General features: G+C 42.3%; 1 protein-coding gene across 9 annotated transcripts in view; it reads left to right on the top strand.

Annotated features, from left to right (window-relative positions):
• Positions 1-22378, top strand: part of ptk2aa (protein tyrosine kinase 2aa) — a 38736-nt gene that overhangs the window by 533 nt on the left and 15825 nt on the right. For 7 of the 9 annotated variants that reach the window (XM_054763372.1, XM_054763373.1, XM_054763374.1 and 4 more), the window contains exons 2-9: positions 7765-9323; positions 12284-12310; positions 14621-14862; positions 15477-15649; positions 17763-17850; positions 18093-18172; positions 18272-18334; positions 19722-19776. In XM_054763372.1, coding sequence (XP_054619347.1) covers positions 9305-9323; positions 12284-12310; positions 14621-14862; positions 15477-15649; positions 17763-17850; positions 18093-18172; positions 18272-18334; positions 19722-19776 — 747 coding nt within the window. In that variant the 5' untranslated portion in view covers positions 7765-9304. Of the gene's footprint in view, positions 1-7764; positions 9324-12283; positions 12311-13066; positions 14392-14620; positions 14863-15476; positions 15650-17762; positions 17851-18092; positions 18173-18271; positions 18335-19721; positions 19777-22378 lie in introns of those variants that run through there. The other 2 variants (XM_054763376.1, XM_054763383.1) reach the window with 2 other exon arrangements.

The raw sequence follows: 22378 nt of genomic DNA on the forward strand, positions 1-22378 counted from the left end.
CCAAAGCTGGAACTGATTAGAAGTCTTTTTCATCTGACAGAAAACACCTCTGCCTCTATTTGGTCCAGTTATGAAGTGTTTTAGCTTACCTGATGCCCGTAAGGCAGGGATATTCAACTCGCGGCCCATGGGCCAAATCTGACGGACTGGCCTGCAAGCTAAGTTCAAAACATGGGAGCAGTAGGTCTTCAAAAACAGCAGAACACTCATGATATGGACTTCAATTTTTCCAGCAGATTCCTAAAAACAGCAGGGTGCTCCAGACTAATGTGTTTGCATTAGGTTTTTAAAAATGACAGAGCGCTCCTGTCGTATAGCGATGCCTAGCTTTTTTTGTAGTAGGTCATTAAACAGCAAAGCACTCATGTTATATACAGGTATAGAGGATCTTTGACTTACATTTTTGCAGCAGATTCATTAAAACAGCAGGGCGCTCTAATCTAATAGGGTATCTTTGGCATGCTTTTTACATTAGGTGCTTTAAAATGTCAGAGTGGTTCTGTCATTTTGAGGATCTTTTTCAGTAGGTCCTTAAAAACAGCAGACCACTCCTTTTTATATGGAGAATTTAGGAGTATTTTTTGTAATCGGTCCTTTAAAACAGCAGAGTGCTCCTGCAGTATAAAGGATCTGTAAAGTACTTCTTTTCCCTCAAAATAGTGTTGATATTGTCCTACCTGTGACATATGAATGTTTACATCAGGCATAATATAACCCCTAGCTATTAAAAAAAAACTATAAAAATGTAAAAATGAACCGTGGTATGTATTGTGTAAATGTAAATTGACCATCAGTGTTCTGTGGTAGTGCTGCGGGTCGCTGCGTGTATGATTTGCTTCTACTTCACATTCCAGATGCAAGAAAATGCTAATGAACTGCAGCATCCACTAGCGAGTCCCACTGCGCCCTAACAAGAGCGCAGGACTTAGTGTGCAGTCCTCATGTTTGTATCATTTCTACACTGGTGCTGCTGAAGAAGGGCAATGTCATTGAAACATGAGTGGATGTAGTGCTTAGGTCAGGCGTGGTGGTGAATTTTGAACAGTGTAGTCCAATTTGGACATGGTCATGACCACTCAGGTGATGCGCACATGCTTCCTCATATAAGCGGATTTGTAACGCTGCCTTGTTATGTGTTGTTTGCCTGTACGACCCTGCTTTTGTGTGTCACAGGACCAGAGTGAGTGCAGGCTAAGCAAAAACACAATCCATTCCAATATGACGCAGTCATATGCAAGTGTAAAAATAAGTTAACTGCTGTTAATGGTAAACATAAAAACAGTAAAACACGTACATGCCTGGAACGAGAAATCACGCTCTTATAAACATTCAAGTGTAAAAAGAAGCTAGCCGCTGTTGACTTGGTCTGCCACGGCCAGCTGGGTTTGCTTCTTCATGTGGTTGGTTACAGCAGGCTAATACAGGCGTGGCGATGGCGTGTGTGCGTAAATTGCAGAGCAGTGCTTTTATTTATAGAAACACTTGTCCATTCCTGCAGAAAAAAGTCTCAGCTTCAGTTCCTCCCATTTTTTAAATTATTTCTTTAAACTAGCGAAGCGGCTTTCTACCTCTGTTGGACGTGGAAAGCGAGTAAGCGAGAGAAAGGGTGACAAAGGCGGCAGTCTAGTGCCAGTCGACTGCTGCATGACTCCGCTATGATAGCAATCAGTGTGTCAGGAGGAATGCTGAGCTTCTGAATAAGTTTACAAGCGCTGGAATTCTAGCCTGGGCGTTTATTTATCTAAACCGCAAAGAGGATGGGGCGTTAATTGGGAGCAGGCGATAATTGGAGAGAGGTTATTTGGAAACCGTTGTACTTGAAAACTGATTTGATGCACATGAGAAAGTGGAAAAGAAAAAAACATGGCTCTCTTTGACCACATGGTCATTTATGAACAATCAGTATCATACAGTACAGCAGCAACAGAACCAATGTTGTCATTGTGGAAAGGAGCAACAGTGCAGAGAGTGTAACACGCATGAGGAGCAACATTTCCAAGCAAGGGTCTCCAAACGTTTTCCACCAAGGGCCACATACTGAAAAATCTAAAGTTGCAAGGGCCACTTTGATATAGATATGTTCATAAGTTATATATAATTTAAGAATAATAATAATCATTTTCCAACAATTTCAACTTCCTACAACTTTTTTTTGTAATATCGTGACTTTATTCTCATAATATTGACTTTATTCCCATAATATTATAACTTTTCCCCAACTTAATTTCAAACACAAAAGTGTTTTGTTTTGATATATTACTTAAAAAAAAAACATACTTTTCTTTAAAATTTAAATTTAGTGCTACTAAAATGACGTTGTTTTTGCTCACAATATTACAATGTTATTCTCGTAAATTTGAGACTTTGTTAGAGTACGACTTTTCTTGTTATATTTTGACTTTATTCATGTACAATTACTGCAGATTTTTACATTTTTAGCTTTTAAAGAATTTGTCTTAACTGAAATTTTAAGAATGTGGCCAATAATTTAAACAGCTGCGTGCCGGAAATGGCCTCGAGGCTGCACATTGGACACCCCTGGTTTAAAGTGCATGCAGAGGTAGATCAAGCTGCTACTTGAAATACAGTTACCGCTGACTACAGCAACAGCTGTGCTTTTTTTTTTTAAATTGGAAAATTCAGTCAAATTTAGGGTGCAGTAGGGCAGTGACCCACCAGATCCAGCAGATAGAGCTGTGGTGGGAAAAAAAGAAGGCACACAGTGAGTATATTAAATATACATGCCGTTTTCATTATTTTACAATTAATTTTTTTATGCTTATGGGCCAGTAAAGGGGTTTTGCGTGTTGCATCTGATTTTATGGAGATGAAAAATTGTCACTGCGCACACCCTCTGCTTTCCTTTTGATATACTGTACATGCAGGAAGCAAAGCCCACGTTTAATGGCCATATAGTAAACACGCCGTGTCCTCTGGGAATGTCTTCTTCCTCTCTGCACTCTTCTTCCTCTGTGTCGCAATCACATGTATTTTTTTCAGCTCACTATTTCGGTACTTGTGTGGATTACACCCGTTTGCAGGGTAGACTACAGTCTGCTTTACAATGGCAGGAAATGACATCATCATGACTAATGACCTCGTCCCTCCTTGGGGGCTCGCAGATAGCCGGACATTTGCACGAACACAGTACGCATCCCTCATTGCCACAAAACCCAACTTGAAACATCACCGTACCCTTAAACCAGGGGGATCCAAACTTTTTCCACCGAGGGCTGCATACTGAAAAATCACGTTTTAAATTTCATAAGGAAATGCCATACCATGTAGAGAGTCAAGCCTTGGTTTTTGTACAACCAACTTTTGTATGATTTGGTTTCCGTTGGAAAATTTTGCCTCACTTTTTGTGCACTGTCTCGGTTTTGGTACAATCTTGCATGTAACAAACAAGTCACATGTGCCCAAGCAAAGAACACGATGTGTTGCCGACTCACTGCTGGTGCATTATTTACAGAGTGCAAAACAACCGCTAAATAACCTGACATGGGGCCAAAGAAAGTACCGGTAGTAAGTGAGAAACACCATTGAATTCGATCTCACCTTGTTGTCTGCATGTATAAGTAGAATTATTCTCTATAAAATATATATATTTGAGAGAATAATTGTGTGTTGTGTGCATTGTTAATGTCTGTTGACGGTTAAGACGAGCTGGGTGCAAGAGTAAACGTGCCTCTCGTCTTTTTTCACTCCGACCTTGCACGACATCTGCGGTCATTGTAAAACGCTTGTTTACATTAAAGCGGTCAAACACAACAGGGTGAAAACACACTCTTCCAGCCAGAGTTGCACATGCACACACACAGCCGCGCTAGCACGCTCTGCTCAATGAAGCTAACCCAGCTAGCTTCCATTCACGTTTTTTCCGTCAACTTTTGCCAGTGTTTCAGGTCGCCATTTCTAGGGAAATACTTCCACACACGAGCATTCCTTCTCCTCACGATGACAGCGTTTCATTCACATTATGTCACATTCCGCGAGATTCCGGGTTTAACAGTAAGTTCCGATTTTATTGGCCAATTCCGTCCGCGATTCCATCCGCAGGGCCCTATTTAAAGAAAAATGTGTTCTGTGTTGCAGGTGACTATGCATGTGATTATTAGTGTGATTAGGATTTCAACTTTTTCTCATTACATTATGGCTTTTTGCTCTATTTTTCAACTTCACTTGTCGTTTTTTAAAATGTTCTTGTCCAATGGAGTTTCTAGAATGTGCCGCGGACCAACAAAAATGGGCCGCAATTGACCCTCAAGCTGCGCTTAGGACACCCCTGCCTTATGCCGTTTTGCTTTTTTCAACTTTGCTGTTGTTTTTTTTTTCATCTGTCTTCTTTAATTCTATTTTTAAAGTGTGCCACGGGCCAATAAAAAAAGCTGCAGGCTGCAAAAGGCTCCCGGGGCGCACTTTGGACACCCCCGTCTTAAACCAAGCCTTCTTGACCCCCACCAGAAGACAACTTGGAGACTACAGGAATTGGTCCTCTGAATGCACACACACACATACACATACACACACACACACACACACACACACACACACACTGTACACACACACACACATACACACACGCACACAGTTAGAGAGAGCAGCCGTCTTGAAGGTCAGTGGGTGCTGCATGTCAGTTGGAAGAAGAAAACCCCAAGCAGTATAATAGGACATAGAAATCTTGACTGCAGTCTGGCTCTTTTTAGATTTTTTGAGACATTTTTGCTGAATTGCAAAAACAGGGAACGTCACATATTGTAAAGCAGTTGCCCCCTCGCGCCCTCTGTCTGTGTCTCTTATTACATGAGTCAGAGACAAAAAAGAAAGGCATCATTGTCATAAAGTGAAAGGAAAAACAGAAACAGAGGGGAGATGATCCGTGCAAATTCCCTATACAGTATGTATATATATATATATATATATATATATATATATCTGGCTTTTTATGGAGTTGGACTGTTTTTTGACAGGATGTTAGCTCTATTGTTCAATAAATAGATGAGGTTAGGCCCCCCCCGGTGTTGTTAGCCTTTGTCCGCCTGCCTACAAAGGCTAAAATCTCAGGATACGTCTCAGACATGCAGGGATAAACGGATATTTCATAAGTTAAATCCAAAGTTGGAGCTGGAGGGAGGATGACAAACCGAGTTGTGCATCAGTGTCTGCTTGGCCAATCACATGACCTCATCTCTGCTCCTCAACACACACAAACACACACTCATGACATAGAACGTCCTCACAGTTATGACATCACACACACTCGCACGTTTCGACACTGGAAAGGTCAGGCTTGGGTAAAATACCGCTTGGTGTGTCTGTGCGGGCGTGTGTGTGTGTGTGTCTGTGTCTGGTTGTGTGATGAGTCACCCGCAAACGCTGTCCTTTTAAACAAAGCTTCATTCAGCACTCATTCGTCTAGCTGGTTTTAACCCGTTTTTATGGCTTTTTTTTTTTTTACACGCCATACACAAGGCAGGAAATGGGGCCCTTTGAGACCCAGATTGAAAGTGCAGTGCCACTAGAGGGCGATGGTACTACATGAGAGAGGGTGTGCTGCAGACCTCATGGTAATCTACAGTAATGCTATTGCCATGTGCCCTTGTATAAAACACAGAAAAGCAATAATAGCAAATGTGCACAAAACGTCCATTATTTTAGTCATGCTCAGCGCCAAAAATCCAGTCCTAATTGTATGAGAATTGTGGATCGTTCCTTTTAACATTAATCCAAAATAACAGAACAACGACAACAACACACAGGGAATTTGTCACATTAGCACACATGGAAAGCATATTTGAAGGAGCTGCTGTCGTAGTTTTGGTTGAATTTTGCTTTCTTGTTTTTAGCCCCAATCAGAAAGCTTGTTGACGTCATTTGTCTCTTCATGTACGCACTGGCTGACTTTGAAGTCAGAGTACCCTGATTTTATGTTATCACAGTATATCCCCAGCTATTTGTAGGATTTATGTTCCAAGACCCCCCGCGAATGGTGAAAAAAACGTGAATAATGGACACACCCATAAAAACCCTATAAATCAGGGGTGCCCGTTAAATCGATCACGAAGGGTAGTTTGGGTCGATCGCATAAATGTCACTTTAGATGTCATGTGACATCAGTCAGCTGACATTAAGCTCCCCTCCTGATTCGCTCGTGCTCCCCCGCGGCTAACATCAAGTGGTGAACTGATGTTTCAAGCTACATACGGAGATGCAGCTTTCATCCCTATTATTCTGATTACGGCTATAATAACTGAGAGGTAAGATGCTTATATCTTAAACAAAAGTTATGTGTTCACTTGTAGCGGCTGGTTATGTAGAAAAAATGTTTGATGGCTTTGCTTCACGTCATGAACTCCACTATAAAAACATGTTTTCTACACCTCCGCCTGTTAAACTATTATTTCATAATGAATTGGAAAATGGGCCCATTGCTGAAACCTTTTTAGTATGTTGCCTTGATTTTGGCTGCATCGACTTTTGCATAATCATTTTCATTTTCCTCTCAACAAACACATTTTAAATTAAGTTTTAAGCAATTACTGGCAAACAGTATACAGTATCGCAGAGGTGTAGACTCGAGTCACAGTTTTGATGACTTTGGATCGACTTGACAATCTCATCAAAGATTTACAAATTGACTGAGGACCTGACTCAGACTTCAGTCTGATGACTTGAAAATACTTGAGAGTTTCAGTGAACATGTTGAGTAAAACTGCGATTGGCTGGCAACCAGTCCAGGTGTACCCCGCCAGTCGCCCAAAGTCAGCTGGGATAGGCTCCAGCATGCCCCCGCAACCCTAATGAGGACAAGCGGCATAGAAAATGGATGGATGGATGTTGAGTAAAATGTGTCCCCATTCAAACTATTCAACTAACGTGATCGTTATTATGTCATTTCCAGCAAGACAACACGTTTTTCCACACAATCTGTGTCAATGAATGAACAAACCACATGGGTGTGGATTCCATTTCTGTGCACTGACTAAATCCTGGTTGCTATGTCAGCACTCTTTTTCTTCTCTGACTAAGTCTTGTAAGACTAGTCTTATTTTATTTAACAAATAAGCCAATTCAAAATGCATTCTTTGTGTTTGTCAACTTCAATAGATAGTTGCATAGTTAAAATGGAATTTTATTTGGTGAACACTAAACAGTGCTTATGACTTGTAAGGACTGGAAAATTTCAAGCTTCAGTCATTACCATGAAAAAAAAGAAGAATTATTCACAATGTAACGCAGAGTAAATAAGTCCATGAAAAGGCGGGGATCTACTGAATTAAATAAAAGAAACCACATCATTTAATTTGACAGTTATTTACAAAAGTTGTGTTCTTTTTTTTATTGCATCTAAATGTTATTTGCCTTTGTCTTATAGGATGGGTGTGTGTGTGTGTGTGTGTGTGTGTGTGTGTGTGTGTGTGTGTGTGTGTGTGTGTGTGTGAGACGTCTTGGCCTAGTAATCCAATGGCCCATTAATCTGCTTTGCTCTTGAGCAACTCTGGTCTGGTATGTCAGGCTGTTTGCTTGATGTGTGTGTTTAAGAGCTTGAGATTCTGTCCACAAATAACCTGCTAACATGCTGTATATGTCGTCTTATTAGATTGCTGCCATTCTGTTGTTAAATTCTCAATGTGACATTGTGCCACATTTTCTTAATTGAAAAAAAAACAATATACATATAATATACTGTACATCATTTCTAAATGTTATCAATATTGTGATAAAACTAGGCGCTGTGGTCGCTGTCTCTTCTGTCTGTTTTAGATGGGCGGTGAAGTGAACAGCCTGAGCGACAGCCTGTTTCAGTCGGACTGTACTGAGCGTGTCACATTATGACTAATGGAGTAGCCCCCTCGGGGTGGTGTTTGTGTCGGAGAGGCGGAAGGGCTTGAAGGCAACAACACAAGCAGGAACACACACACACACACACACACACACACACACTCATGAGCCTGTTTTTGCAAGGATTTTGTAGTATTTTGGAAAGTAACGTGCTATAAAAAGTAACAATGTAAACATTTGTTGGTTGGTTAGGCAGTTAGCAGCATTATGCAAAACCTTTATAGCGTAAATGCTGTATTTATAGCCAGGGCGTTTATTCATCTAAACTACTAAGAGGATGGGGCGTTATCATTCTATATATAACAACTTAAACTGCTGCTGGAACTGCTGCTAATTAGAAACACTGTTTATTTATTTAGATTTTGTAGACCACGCACCCAGCAACTCTAGGAGACTCAGCGTTCATTAGCAACATTTTGGTGAACAGCTGGAAATTGGTACGGATTTGAGAATTTTATTTTAGCCGTAGCGCCAAGTGTGGCAATGACCCTCCAGGTGCAGCAGATAGAGCTGTGGTGGGGAAAAGATGCCGCCAATTGTTAATTGTAAGTAACAGTACGGCAACGGTAACACACATGAGGGTTACACCAACAGCTGAGTAGCAACATTTTAAAGCGAATGAAGTGGTAGATACAGCTGCTTGTGATACTTCAAATGCTGCTACTGCCATCTTGTGGAGTTAAACAAATACACCAGGAGGTTTCCCACAGCCACAGATGTGAATGCTAATGCAGTTATTTGCTTTTACAGTATATACATTTTATTAGCGACTGGAACTTCTTCGTCAGCAGGTCACCTACAGCCATACCCAATGTTTTTCTGAGCTAGCGCTAATTAGAGACCCCAAAGGGTTATTAGCATTTACACACCACGCACACATAGGAGACGCACACATTAAAAAGATGCAAATTGATAGACGCAAATCCGGAAATGCCGAGTGAAGAGGTTATTTTACCTTATAGTCAAGTCTTTTATGGTCAAGTGGGGCAGTGACCCATCAGATAAAAAAAGAAAAAGCTCACGGTGAGTGGCAGCTGGCACCTGCTTTATATTGCACATTACCACCACCTGCAGGACTTGATTGGAACGGTATGGGTCATATTCATGTTCTCGACTCAGTGTGACTTGTACATCTGGCTGCCACCCCCACCCCCCAGCCCTCTTCTGGTAGACAAAGATTCTCCTTCCCCCTCCTCCGTCCTCCATTCATCTATCCATCCATCCCTCCCTCCCTCTCTCTCGCTCTATCTCTCTCTCTCTCTCTCGCTCTCTCTCTCACTCGCTCTTGCTCATCTCCCTCCCCCTTAGGACGCACTCTATCCTTCCCACTCATGCCACACTCTGTGAGTGTCGTGGTGGGGATTAGGAAGGGGAAGGCCGCGTTGTAAGAGTGACCACAGAAGCCCGGGATTTGGGCTTTCCCAATTTAGCGCTCTTCTTTTTGCACTATTCTGGACTTTAAATGGAAGGATTGTACCATGGTAAGGAGGGACTGCTTTTGAATGCATGTGTTTGTGTTGGATGTTTATTATCAAGGTTGTCACAGTAAGGACAGTCGTGGTGCGCTTGTGCCACTTTGTTGACACTTTTAAGGATTGACACAAGCATGCAGTTTTGATGAAGGTGTGTGTGTGTGTGTGTGTGTGTGTGTGTGAAAATGTACGGTGTTTGTGCGTGCATGTAGGAGGTTTGAAGTGTGTGTGGGAAGTTGCATGTGGGAGAGTGGATATGGATGTTAAATTAGAGGGTTGCGTGGTGCATTCTTAGAGAGTATTTTGTTTTGTGTGTAGGCATGATGTATTTCTGTTTGAGGCCGCGTTTTGGGCATCTGCAGATATGACTATATTGTATCTGTAAGTGTGTAAGTAACTCTTCTGCTCCTGAACCGCTGCACATAAAAAGGGTGACAGTGTGTTAAAACATGCACCCCCACTGAGTTTCCTGTGCTGTTATTTTTCAGATAAATCTAGGGCCCTATGATTTCCGCGTTAACAGAATCGCTGACGGAATTGTGGAATTGGCCAATAAAAACTGTTAAACGTGGAATCTCACGGAAATTGATGTGAATGAAATACACATTATTCAGATTATCCATTCCTGCTTTGAGCGTATCTTAACTGGCAACAGACATTCTTTATTTACTATGACAGCAGTGCACACCCTATACTGGTAAAATAAGTGTAAAAAAACAGACTTAAAAAAAATTTAAACGGAATTTGGAGAAAAAATAAAACAAATTTCATAGGGCCCTATAAATTAATATACCCCATAAACCGGATCGACTTGAAATTTCTCACACATCTCTACAATGCACTGTAACTTTTTGCCATGCAGTTGCTTGAATTTGACATAAATCACATAAATCTGTTTATTTACCATCCAAAAAGGTCCTTTCGTCCTAAATGGATGCTGAATAAAACATAGTATGTCTGCCCTGTGTGCAGCTACCACGTTATCGCTGCACCTTCACACCTCCCCACACTTGAGTGAGCGTGTGTGTGTGTGCGTGTGTGTGTTTGCTCGCTTCTGCAGATAAACGCCAATGAGCACTCATGCGTCAACATGACCTTATTATGTTTCATGCATGCAGGATTTATGCATCATCAGCGTGTTTAATGTAACGGTCCATTCAAGTTTATCCAAACATGGAGCCTACATAGATCAATTTACCTACGTCTTGTAAGTCACAGCTGAACTTTTGCATACAAAGGAGTGATTTCCACGCTTCCCTGCTGTGTTTTTGACTGGCAGGTGTGCCGGTTGCCTCGGGCACGGTGTTGTTGCATACTAGACGGCATGCTCCAGTAACACGTCTTTGTCCGCAGGGTCATGGAGGAGTGACATACTCCTCCTGAGGCTCGCCATCATGGCAGTGAGGCAGACTGCTTGCATCAAATTACGTTAAACTTCCAGGAGGTTTAGTGGCAAGTGCGTTTTGTGGGCTTGTGTTTGCAGCTTTGAGGCGCTTCACTTTCACTGACCTCTTTTGTGAAGCTGTCAATGCAGCATCAGTAGGGCAGATGGTGGTCTTAGGAGTCTATCTAGATGTCATTAAAGTCACATGAGCACATGGACGAGTCCAGATGAGTTATCAGGGTCTTTTTAAGCCACTACAGCCACACTATTTCACTTTCCCTCAGTAAAATGTTTGATTTCCACAAGGCGAGGGGGAAAAAAAGCAAAATTATGAGGCAAAAATTGTAATTTGCAAGAAGAACGTAGAAAGAAATGTCCGAAATGTGATGGTCAAAATTCCTTTTTCTTTTTACTTTATTGCAGTTATGGTAAGACTTTTTTCACTTAAAATAACACCTTTATGCTCATAATATTACTGCTTTCCGCTTGTAATATTACCTCCTTATTCTGGTAATTTTGTTGTATTTGACAGTATTCTTGTATATTACAACTTTTTTCTAATCTCGAATTTCTCAAGTCTTTCTAATAGTACGTTTGTATTTTATTCTTTAAATATAATTCCCCCCCCTCATAAAATTCTGCCATTTTCCACATAATATTACCACTTTATTCATGTAATTTTCTATTTTTATTCTCATAAAATTACGACTTTATTCTTGCTGTATTTTCTTTTGACACAGACATGACTAGAAGTGTTGTGAAATGTGCATTATTGGAAAAATTTATCATAAAAGTGCGGAGCTAGACATCCGCTAAATTGGTATCGGGGATTGTCTGCCCTTCGTGCCTCCACTACCCCCCCCAACACACACACACACACACACACACACGCACGCACACACACACTCTGGTTTCATATTACAGTAGTGTTTGTCGATAAACTATATGACCCAGGTTGCCACTTCCTCTTTGTGGTTTATTTGCATGACATCATCCTCGTTGACGACCTCTTGTGTTGCTGTGTGTGCATGCTTGGGCAGCAATATTGTGTACTGTAGACCTGGGTGTCTAAAGCACTTATCCTCTTGACCTGGATCACCGACACTCCAAATGGCACCCAAAAGGCTTCTCCTGACTTCCTGTGGCATGCATTTTATTAGGTATTTATTGTAAAGTACTGTACCTCTCAGTATATAAAGTGTAGGAGTCTGGTGAGGGTTTTTTATAGACCCCTATTAAAACAAGTCCTATAATCATTCTGCTTGTTTGTCTTTATCTGCAGTACTACATGCAGCATACGTTTATCAAGGAGCAAACTGCTATTTGGTGTTGCTCTAACTTTTAAATGAGCTCTTTCAACCATTTATCTGATGACCTATTGATTTTTCTCAATCAATATCCCGTTGTTGTTTCTCACCATTGCATTGACTTATTCCAAAAAAATCCAATCCAGTCATCAATAATTTGAACACCAGGGGCTCCTGCAAGTAATCCCCTCGTGTAATCTTTGACCACAAACCTAATACGATGACGGCTTTATGCACTTTAACAAGCTTATTAACTCCCCCTTCTGTTTGTCTTTCAGATATCTCCAGGATTGCCTACTACACAGGTGAGTCCCTTTTCATGTTGTAATCATTATCATACAGTTGCTTGTCCACCAGAAGCCCTCCTCACAGGGAACAGAGGTGTTACTCGGATCAGTGCACCGTGAACCCCTCCAAAAAATAATTAGAAAACATTTATTCATTATTCAAGTTCAGAAACAAACTGAATAAAGCAGTGGAGCATATTATTTATGTGGGCTGGCATCAAGTTGATCCATCTGTGCACTTATACCATATTCATCTGTGCTGCCAAGATGATGTATACAACAAATAGAATTGCAGCATGAGGCCATGTTTAAAAGTTGCTATTATAGTATATATATTTTTTTAATTTTCAAATGAGCCTCATAGGTCCATCCACCTATATTCTATACCGCTTGCTCTCACTGCTGGGCATGCTGGAGCCTATCCCAGCTGGTCACCAGCCAGTCGCAGGGCCTCATAGGTTGTATGGCATATATTAGAATATTTGAATGCCAAAATTTAGCCTTGATGCTACAATTGGTGTGTCTGTAGCTGTTTTTTTTCCACGCCTTGTTACCACAGAGTGTCTCTCTCCTAGAAGCGCCAATTTTGTACTTTATCCACTTTTTACATATACACTGTAATTCTGCACTTGTCCAGTGTAATAGATGTCATATATCCCACACAAAAACGTAACATTAAGAGTGGGACAGGTGGACACCAACACTAGCATAGGTATATGTGAGCAGTGCTAACCTTGCAGTAGCATTTTAAAAACAACGTCATGCTGTGTTAGCCTATTTGCTGAAGAGAAGCACAATTATCAAACTTACAGCTTCCACGTCTGTAGCTGACTGACAGATAGTTAGCACAGCCTGTGAATATTCTCATTCATCCAAGTCATTGTATTCTCAGGGCAGTGACTTGATTGTGGGACAAACACTTGTCAGACTAGATAGGACAGCTGTAGTCGAAGAACTTGGTGCAAGATCCAGTGCATTTATCCTCGAAAAGAGGAGGCATGTCCAGACAGGAATGGTTTCGCTCTTTAGTGGTGTCAACAAGTGATATTTTTCTGATGTTTGATGCTCATTCAGAGGCTCTAGGGACATGTTACTGTTAGAACTTTCTTAAAAAGTCCATTTTGTATAACCAAAACACTAATATGAAAAATGTCCAGTAAAATATGAGAGACTGTTTGTGAGAGAAGCACTTAAACATATCATGAATTGGACTTGGAGCAACAGCAAATTTAATGAGTGACCAAAAGGTCTGACGTCACCACACATGGACAAAGGTGGGAGTGGCTTTTCATTGAACACCAGAGTTTAGCAGTGATTAGCATATTCTTAGTTTGAAGCTCCTCCTTCTTCTCTCTTGCTCCCCATTCAACTTTCATTCGCGCTGCGTTTGCCGTCCTCTTCCTCTCATTCTTCCTGAAACAATGTCCGCCTTCCCTCGTGTCCCTGCATCTCTCTGCCTCTCTTCCCCTCTGCTGCTTTTGTCTCTCTCTTTTATCGCACGCCCCTGTTGCTAAACAAGAAGACAACTCTCTACCGGTTGATCACTAATTATCTGTCTTTTTGGCTTGGACCGCCACTGCCTCTGCGCCTCCACTGGCTTGGAAGAGTTTCAGGGGGGACAAGAAGTCCAAATCCTCTGCTGAGGGACGGTCACGATATACTTCCAAGGCAACTGTGTTACTATGGAGCGCAGGCATGGGCCAGGAAAGACCCGATAGCTAACAAACAGCGTGTTGTCGTCAGAGAGAGGCCGCCGGGGAGCAAAAGGGAAAGTGGACGGAAGAAAAGGAGAACTTTCTAAATCACTGTGACTGTGGGTATCTCTGCAAAAGGACTGGAAAGGATGGGATCAAGTAGCATTGTCAGCCAAACTTTTTACGGATGTTCTGCTGCTGGACGCTGCACGGTGAGGTTGGAACTTTGGTTTTTGTAACCCCTGCACGGGAGCAGGTGCAGCGAGGGCGTTGTGCACGTCATGCGTGGTTGTGAGGCCGGCAGCTGCCTGTCGGTGTTCAGCACTGACGGAGGCAGGCGGAGACGGACATGTGTTTCCATGGCGACGAGCAGCTGTAGCCCCTTCCCCATATGTTGGGGCCGAGGTACGCATGGAAGCTCCCTGATAAGAACAAACAGGAGTTGTGTTAACACCCAATACTGCGTACTCATGGCGAGAGGATGCACTTGAGTTTAATTCCAGGAAGTGTGTCACTGTCAGGGCTTTACACAGGAAGAATATCCACCTGAGGTCCATTGTTTTGATTCTGTTGGAGAATGGATGAGGCTTGAGAGTGTTTTTTTGATGCCAACTTTTTTTCCTCGTCCTCCCAGAATATGACAGACACCTAGCAGCGGCGGTATCAGCAGGGAAAACCATGGCCACGCCCTACATGGACCCCAACCTTAACCACTCCCTCCTGGGTGGCGCCCCAAGGCTCAGCACGGGGGGGTCAGATCGGACCATGGCCGGCTCCGTGGACAGGGTCCTGAAAGTCTTCCATCACTTCGAGACCAACACGGAGCTCAGCAGCTGGTCCTCTAACATTCGATATGGGGATGCCACCGATGTCCGGGTATGATACTTTCCTGTACCTGTTGCTGTGTGGGATGATACAAATGTTAGCATAGCTAGCATAGCAATGTGTGGTACAGTCCTGACATTAGTCACATTTTCATTTTAACAACAATGTCATACTCTGTTCATGTTAAATAATCAAACTTACATCTCCCATGTCTGTAGATGACTGAAAGAGCTCTAGGCTTTATTTTAAGATGTGCTGCGAAGCCTGATTTCTTTGATTGCCGTATACACAGCGCAGACTTGTGTCTCTCTCCTTGCCAGTCAAATGCAGAGAATTAAATACATCTCCTCCATTGTTGTTATTCATTTGTGTGTCTCATTCCAACCAATTAATGGGAAGTGTTCTTCAGGATCCACTTTTGTGATGCATAAACTACCAAGTGCCCCTCAAACATTAGTGGAATCCCTTCATATCTGGGTCAAACCCACCCCCCAAGAGTTTGACATGGCAAAACACATGCTCCTGTGAGCATACTCTACATGTGATGTCTGGCAACATGTTTGGGTGTGAACGTCATCTTAAATTTACTGCTTGCGTGGAGTGATGCCCTATACAAGACTCCATAATCCAGCTGTCGTAAATGTCTAATATCACCACATCTGCAGGGAATCATCCAGAAGATCCTGGACATCCACAAAGTGCGCTGGACGTCCTGCTTCGGCCTGCGTCTCAGCAGCAGCGGCCAAACCAGAGACCAAGTCTACTGGCTTCACCCAGACCTGGGCGTGTCTCACGTCCGCGAAAAATACGAACAGACGCGTCCCGGCGAGGAGTGGAGGTGAGAGTCCATGAGACCTTTTGTGTGGTTGTTAATGTGCAAGATGCTTTTAATAGATAATGCATCTTAAAGATTCATCTGTGTGGATGAGGAAAAGATGTCATGCCATTTATATTTTAAACCAAGTAGAGAGAGAAAGAAGCAATAGTCTTCTTCAAGTGACAACATGAGAAAATATAACATGATTAATAGTTCTCTTAAATAAACCAGTTAATTTTGTTACATTTTGGTAGGATTTGTGTTTAAATGTGGCAGTAAATAGGGAACTACCCTTGCAAAATAAGATGTGAGCTTACAGTTGGGCTTGCACAAAGTCACAGCTAGCATCCTTTACCCAGCGTGCTGTAGCGAATGCAAAACCAGCAGTAGTGATTTACTGCTTCATGAAAAAATCCAGCGGGGCCCGTCTGCCGTGCGCTTAATAAGCAGCGCACCGTGGATCACTTTTATTGTGGCGACCTTGCCGTTAATGCCATTTTACGTTTAGGACCTTTTGCACTGCGGACGTGAAAAAAAAAAAAAGAAGAGGAAGCAGATGTCACTTTTTGTGTGACTTAAGTCACGAGATCTTTTTTTTGCTTCAAGGGTGTTGTAACTGCTGTAAATATATGATGTGATATTAGATATAAAATAATGCATTAGTGGGGGTTATGATCCAAGACATTGCGTCTTGTCAAAGCATCTTCCTGCAGGAAAATGTTGAGTGAATTGACTGGTGACAATGTCCCATTGTCGTTCAAACTCTGTACAGTAGATGACGTTGTAACTCTTTTTTTTACAGAAGCATACTTTCACAAAAGGTGTTTGCTTTTGAAAAGTAGTATACTTTGTTTGTTGCCTCAATGTTGGTGTAAGCTATTTATTATGACACCCTTATTTTCTTAACACAGCTTTACAGGATATAGCCCAACGTGCTCTTATTTTGAAGGCGTGTGTTATGTGAGTTGAGAAGGTCCCTTGACTGTTGCTAACGGAGACCTACTGTGCAAATGATAAACCTGCTTAGCCATAGCCGTAGCTAGCATCCTGAAACCCACGTTTACATTGGCCTGAGACAAATGTAATTTATTGTTGGACTTCCCTGATTCTGATTGCTTAGAGGAAGTCCGACGTAGCGTGTCAAAGACGAGGTACCCTGTTATTTCGACACCATGAATGTGTGGACATGAAGCGCCCTCATTTGCGTGATAGCATTGTGTTGCAAATGTTGCACTGAGCCGACTGCTCTTTTTTTATGAAGTTAAGCCAAACATTTTAGCCGCTTCTTCTTCACTGGTGCTCGCCGGCTTCTTCTTCGTTGGTGGTCACGTCTTTTTCTTCCAGTCGGAAACGTGGACATCAAAACTAAGAATCGAAATAAAAACGATCCCAGGAGAATCGTAATGTTAGTCCCGGTTCCCATCGATGCTCGAGACTTGATGCACAACCCTATTCCTTCCTGGGCACATTGATTTCACATAGCATCATAGAAAGGAGCACTACACCTAGCGTTAACTTTTCACACTGAAAAACACATATGTAGCGTTACCTTTCGGTAGTGGCCTGAGGCATCGTGAGCGCGAGTGAGTCTTTGTGGTGAAGCTAGTCACTAGCTGGCTAGTACCGGTGTGGTGTGGGGAGGTGTCACTACGCCAGTAATGTAGTTGTTCAGCGGAACAATCTTCACAACAATGTTAATAACATTGGTTAATATGCAGATAACATTATGTAAATGGAGCATTGTTGGCGGTTTTTGGATGTTTTTTCAGAAGGCTTTATTAGCGGAATATATGCGGCCCATTACGTGCATTCTTAGCCACCTCTTTCTATCTGTTTTTATATAGAACGCACACAAAAGAGAAAGACGTGTGTTCATGTCTGCCATCAGGATTGTGGATGATGAAGCGGTTTCCCTTTAATGTACTCGCAGGCGGCTCCGTCTTGTGACATTAAACAAACACACAAAAAACAAACGACCCAAGAAAGTTGTTTCAATGTGTTTTGATTTTCATGTTTTTCGCTTACTTTTTGACCACAGCGTCTATGAATATGACTTGCACACGCATATTTCTTAAAAATGTGGCCCCCAGAAGTTGAATAGGCATGTTTTAAACATTGGTTCTCTTGTATACAGGTATGAACTGAGGATCCGGTATCTGCCAAAAGGCTTTGTGCAGCAGTTTACAGAAGACAAACCTACACTCAATTACTTCTACCACCAGGTACACACACAAGCACAGAAGCGCACACACACACACACACACACACACACACACACACACACACACACTTCATCTCTCAACACTGAGACATATGGCACTGATTGCCGACTGTGTTTTGCCTGGGAGTCATCTAGGTCAGCGGGCCTGTTTGTGTGTCTGAGATTGTTGCTGGGAGATGTAAATAATTCATTCTCTTTAAATAACAACATATGCTTGTGTTTATTTGCATACATCACATTAAGGTGAAAAATGACTACATGACACAGATTGGGGATCAGTTGGAACAAGATGTCGCCCTCAAACTGGGCTGTCTAGAGATCAGGTGAGACACCGAGCAGGTTATGATAACATGTAATTAATACTAATAATAATGTTGACTTGGATGAATGAGTAACTGACTGTGCTCTGCTGTGATTTCCAGGCGGTTCTTCAAAGAGATGCGAGGCAACGCCCTGGACAAGAAGTCCAACTATGAACTACTGGAGTGAGTACTCGTTTTCTAGTTGGAATATGTTTCAGAAATTCTTCTATCATTGCTCAGTGATGCAGTTTTATACATTCAGTGTTTGTTCAATATGTCAATTACTTGATGTAAGTTTGCTCCGCTGGCTGTTGAATGGCCAGCGCTAACGAACGGGGCTCCTTAACGAGGGTTGGCTCCCATTCTAATGAGCTGCACCATTTCGCTGGAGTCTTTCTTTCAGCCCATTAGCCTAACGAGCTCTCCAGTCAACTGAAAAGATATGTCCAGTCGTTATGTCGCCCACTTCCTATCGCCCGTTTTGTCCCGGCTGTCTGTTTTCCCCCGTCCTTTTATTTTTGTTGTCTTTGTGGTTTTGTCTCAGTCTGTCCCTCACGGGGGCTGCTGCAAGGGTCTGACAGTTGGCCATTAGTGTTTTGTTTTAGAAAATTCTAATTTCGGCTGTAAATTTCCAAGGCTCACTTTCAGATTTTCACCCTGTTGCCCAACAATTTGCCTTCTGCATAGCATCTTCACCAGATTCTATTACCTTTAGCTACTAGACTATATCATGTATTGCCCTAACATCAACAAATATGTGAACTAATAGGGGTGTCACAAGATCTTGCTAAGATTAAAACGTGGCGGTTTCTCGTTCAGAACAAAAATGTCTCGTGGGCACAAGACCTGGGATAAATAAATTAACGAATTAATCACACAATAAATGAAATAAATGAAAATGAATTTGATAATCAATATATTGTCATGTGCATGCTTTTTCATCTCATCTTCATCTCATCTCTTGCCTCCAAACGGGCAGGAAGAGGGTTCACTCTGTTCGTTGTTTTCAGCACCTTGGCGCGTTTGTTCCATAGAACAATGGCATGAGTGGAGTGAGCCCTTTTGTCAGTCACACAGTCTCTTTTTCTTGGTGGTTGGAGACGGGGGGGGGGGGGGCCGCTAGCACACACAACGAGTGCAGAAGAATGTAACGTATTAGAAGTAGTAGATTGCGATAGATTGTCATATTTCTGGAACCAATTAACTGCGATAAACGAGGGATGACTGATGACTTTAAATTGAGGCCAGAGTATAAGTTTAATTTTATACTCTGGCCTCATCTCGTTCTTGTAGACCCAACCTCATATATTGGCTCGTCTCGTGAACTGAGTGTCTCGGGACAACCCATAAAGTAATTGGGTCCTAAACCACAGCGTGGAAACCTGAGCTGAACATCGCTACTATTTGATTCTCATCCCCAGTAATGCAACCAAGCTTTGTTAGTCATTTCCAAGCTGAAGAAAAAACTAATTGATGGTCAGTTAAAGACATAACATTCCTGCCAGTATTTACAACATTTTAAACATTCTACTCCCAATGTTGTCCTATTCATATCTCGGTCTCTCTCCAGGAAGGATGTTGGTTTAAGGCGTTTTTTCCCCAAAGACTTGCTGGATTCAGTCAAGGTGAGGAAGATACACTACCTACAGTATTACTGCATTGGCTTTTCCTGTACCAAATGAAATGTCATTTTATAGGATACTTCAATCATTTTGACACATTGGGCTGGTCGTAATAAGCAGAGTCTGTGCTAAATTTATGGCACGCGTTCATAGGGAGGGTGTGTGTGTGTGTGTGTGTGTGTGTGTGTGTGTGTGTGTGTGTGTGTGTGTGTGTGTGTGTGTGTGTGTGTGTGTGTGTGTGTGTGATCCCAAAAAGGTCCTGATGTCAGCAGGCGGGGAGACAGATGCTCTGCAGAGGGGAGCAGAACCGCTCGTGTGCGACCCCCGGGGTCATGTTAAAGCCCGCATTTCCCTTTCCAACAATGAGGTGGGAAGGGGGGAGGTGCGCGCCTCCTTTTCTTGGGTCCACCCCCTTCTGCCTATCAAACCCAGCTGCCCACCTCCCCACTTCACAAACATGGCAACATAAAGCGCTGCCTTTGAGGCCACCCCCCAACACACACACACACGCAGTCAAACATCCATAAATTGTGTGATCGGACTTGAATGCAGATGTCTGTGTCCCATTTACATCCTTTTCGTGGACAATGAGGGCAAGTGTGGACTTTCATATACTACACAGCTGTTTATCGGATGAAATATACAATAGAGCATTAAAAAATAATCCTTATCTGCACTCACTGAATTGTGCCAATTAGTGTGTGCACATATATTATTGCAAATTACAATCATATACATTTGAGCAAATCTGCTGCTGTTGTGTGTTAGAGTACAGCTGAATGGGAGTCATTTAATGGGATTATTCCCTCTCAATAGACTCCACTTGACACACACTTGCACACACACACACACACACACACACACACACACACAGAGAAAAGAACATATGGCGAAGGTAGTAAAGAGTAACTTATGACCGGTCAAAGCCTTCTAAAGAACAGAGTCTGTTGATTCATGCTGACAGGTCGGGCCAGCAGGTTTGGTAAAAGTGTTTGTTTGTGGATTTGGAGAAGTTTTATCACAATTTTGTGCCTTCAGGGGGCGCTAGTGTAGCTCCGAATGTCCCTCTGCTGGTATAGACAGATGTGGTGTTGTCGTGGTAACGGTCAGCAGCACTGTGATGGCAAGCGCGATAGCTACTTCCTCTCAGGAAGGGTGGACACTTGACAGTGACACTTGTGTGAGTGTTGAAGGCGGGGGGAAACGCAGGAATTGTTGGAAGTGAAATATGTATACTCCCGATCAAAATTTTAAGACCAGTTGAAAAATTGCAAGAATTTACATTTTGCACTGTTTAATTTTAAGGAGGTTCTAAGTTGAGCTTAAAAATACAAAAAGAAGTAATGGCAGTGAGACGAAAAATGGTAAGAAATGTATTGCTGACAGCACACCACTGCTGCTGAGGATGGATGCAGTAAGACATCATTTGAAACTTCTTCAAAGATCCCGACAGTTATGGAACACAACACCTGACACAAAAGTCAGGTGGTAGACACAAAAAAATGTCACTGGCCCTGAGCCGGGGAATCCGATTGGATGTCCGTCAAGATAAAGGACCCTCCTCGGCCCAAATGAAGGTTGTTACTGGTGCCGATAATCCAATAACCATCAGACGGCATCTGCGAGAGAAGGTTTTTAAGAAGAAAAAATTCAATGCCACAAAATTGCCCGTTTGGAATTTGCACGAGAGCACCAAACGTGGGACTTTGAAATGTGGAAGAAAGTTTTTCCTTCAGTGTAACAATGGAGCTTCGAGTTGTGCAGGGGCGTCAAACAGCAGCTATGTGGAAAAGTTGAAGTCAGCATCCCTCATGAGTGAAGGCCCTCGTCTGTGTGGTAATGACTTCTTCTGGACCATCCTGCATGTTCCCCTGATCTAAACCCAACTGAGAACATTTGGGGACGGATGGCAAGTGAAGTTGACAAAAATGGGTATCGGTTCCAGACAGTGGATGCCCTCCATGAAGCCATCTTCACCACCTGGAGCAACATTCCCACTAGCGTCCTGGAAACCCTGGCATCAAGAATGCACAAACCCATTTTTCCAAGTGATTAACAAGAATGGCACAGCTACTCATTACCGAGTTCTTTTTTCAACATTTTATTTCTATTTGTTTGGATGTTGTTTTTTTGTGGTCTAAACTTTTGATCAACAGCCTATTTCACTTTAATGCTTGTTTCCAGTAAATTGCTTACTCACAACCTTTTTTTGCCTGAGTCCAATTTTTCTTTAGCTTTTTGACACTTTAATCAGAACCTCCTTAAGATCCAACAGTGCAAAATGTAAATTCTTGCAATTTTTCAACTGCTCTTAAAATTTTGATCAGGAGAGTGTGGTGCTTATGGACACACATTTCTGTCAGAACATCATTAAAAAGCCAATTATTCTTAATAAGATGATAATACCGCTACAACCATGTCTGTTAGAGCCTGGCAGAATTGTTTAACAGGGCATAAAATGCATGTTTCCCCCCTAGTGGCCTTGGATGGCTGTACTTTGGGAGCTTGTTTTGATATTTATTTAATGCTCCCTTGCAGTCAACTACATGTTCTCTTAAACCTGCTTTGAACCAAACTCAACCTCCAGACTAAATCTCTTTTAGTC

The sequence above is a fragment of the Dunckerocampus dactyliophorus genome, chromosome 20 (genome assembly GCF_027744805.1).
Source record: "Dunckerocampus dactyliophorus isolate RoL2022-P2 chromosome 20, RoL_Ddac_1.1, whole genome shotgun sequence".
In the NCBI taxonomy this organism is placed as follows: domain Eukaryota; kingdom Metazoa; phylum Chordata; class Actinopteri; order Syngnathiformes; family Syngnathidae; genus Dunckerocampus; species Dunckerocampus dactyliophorus.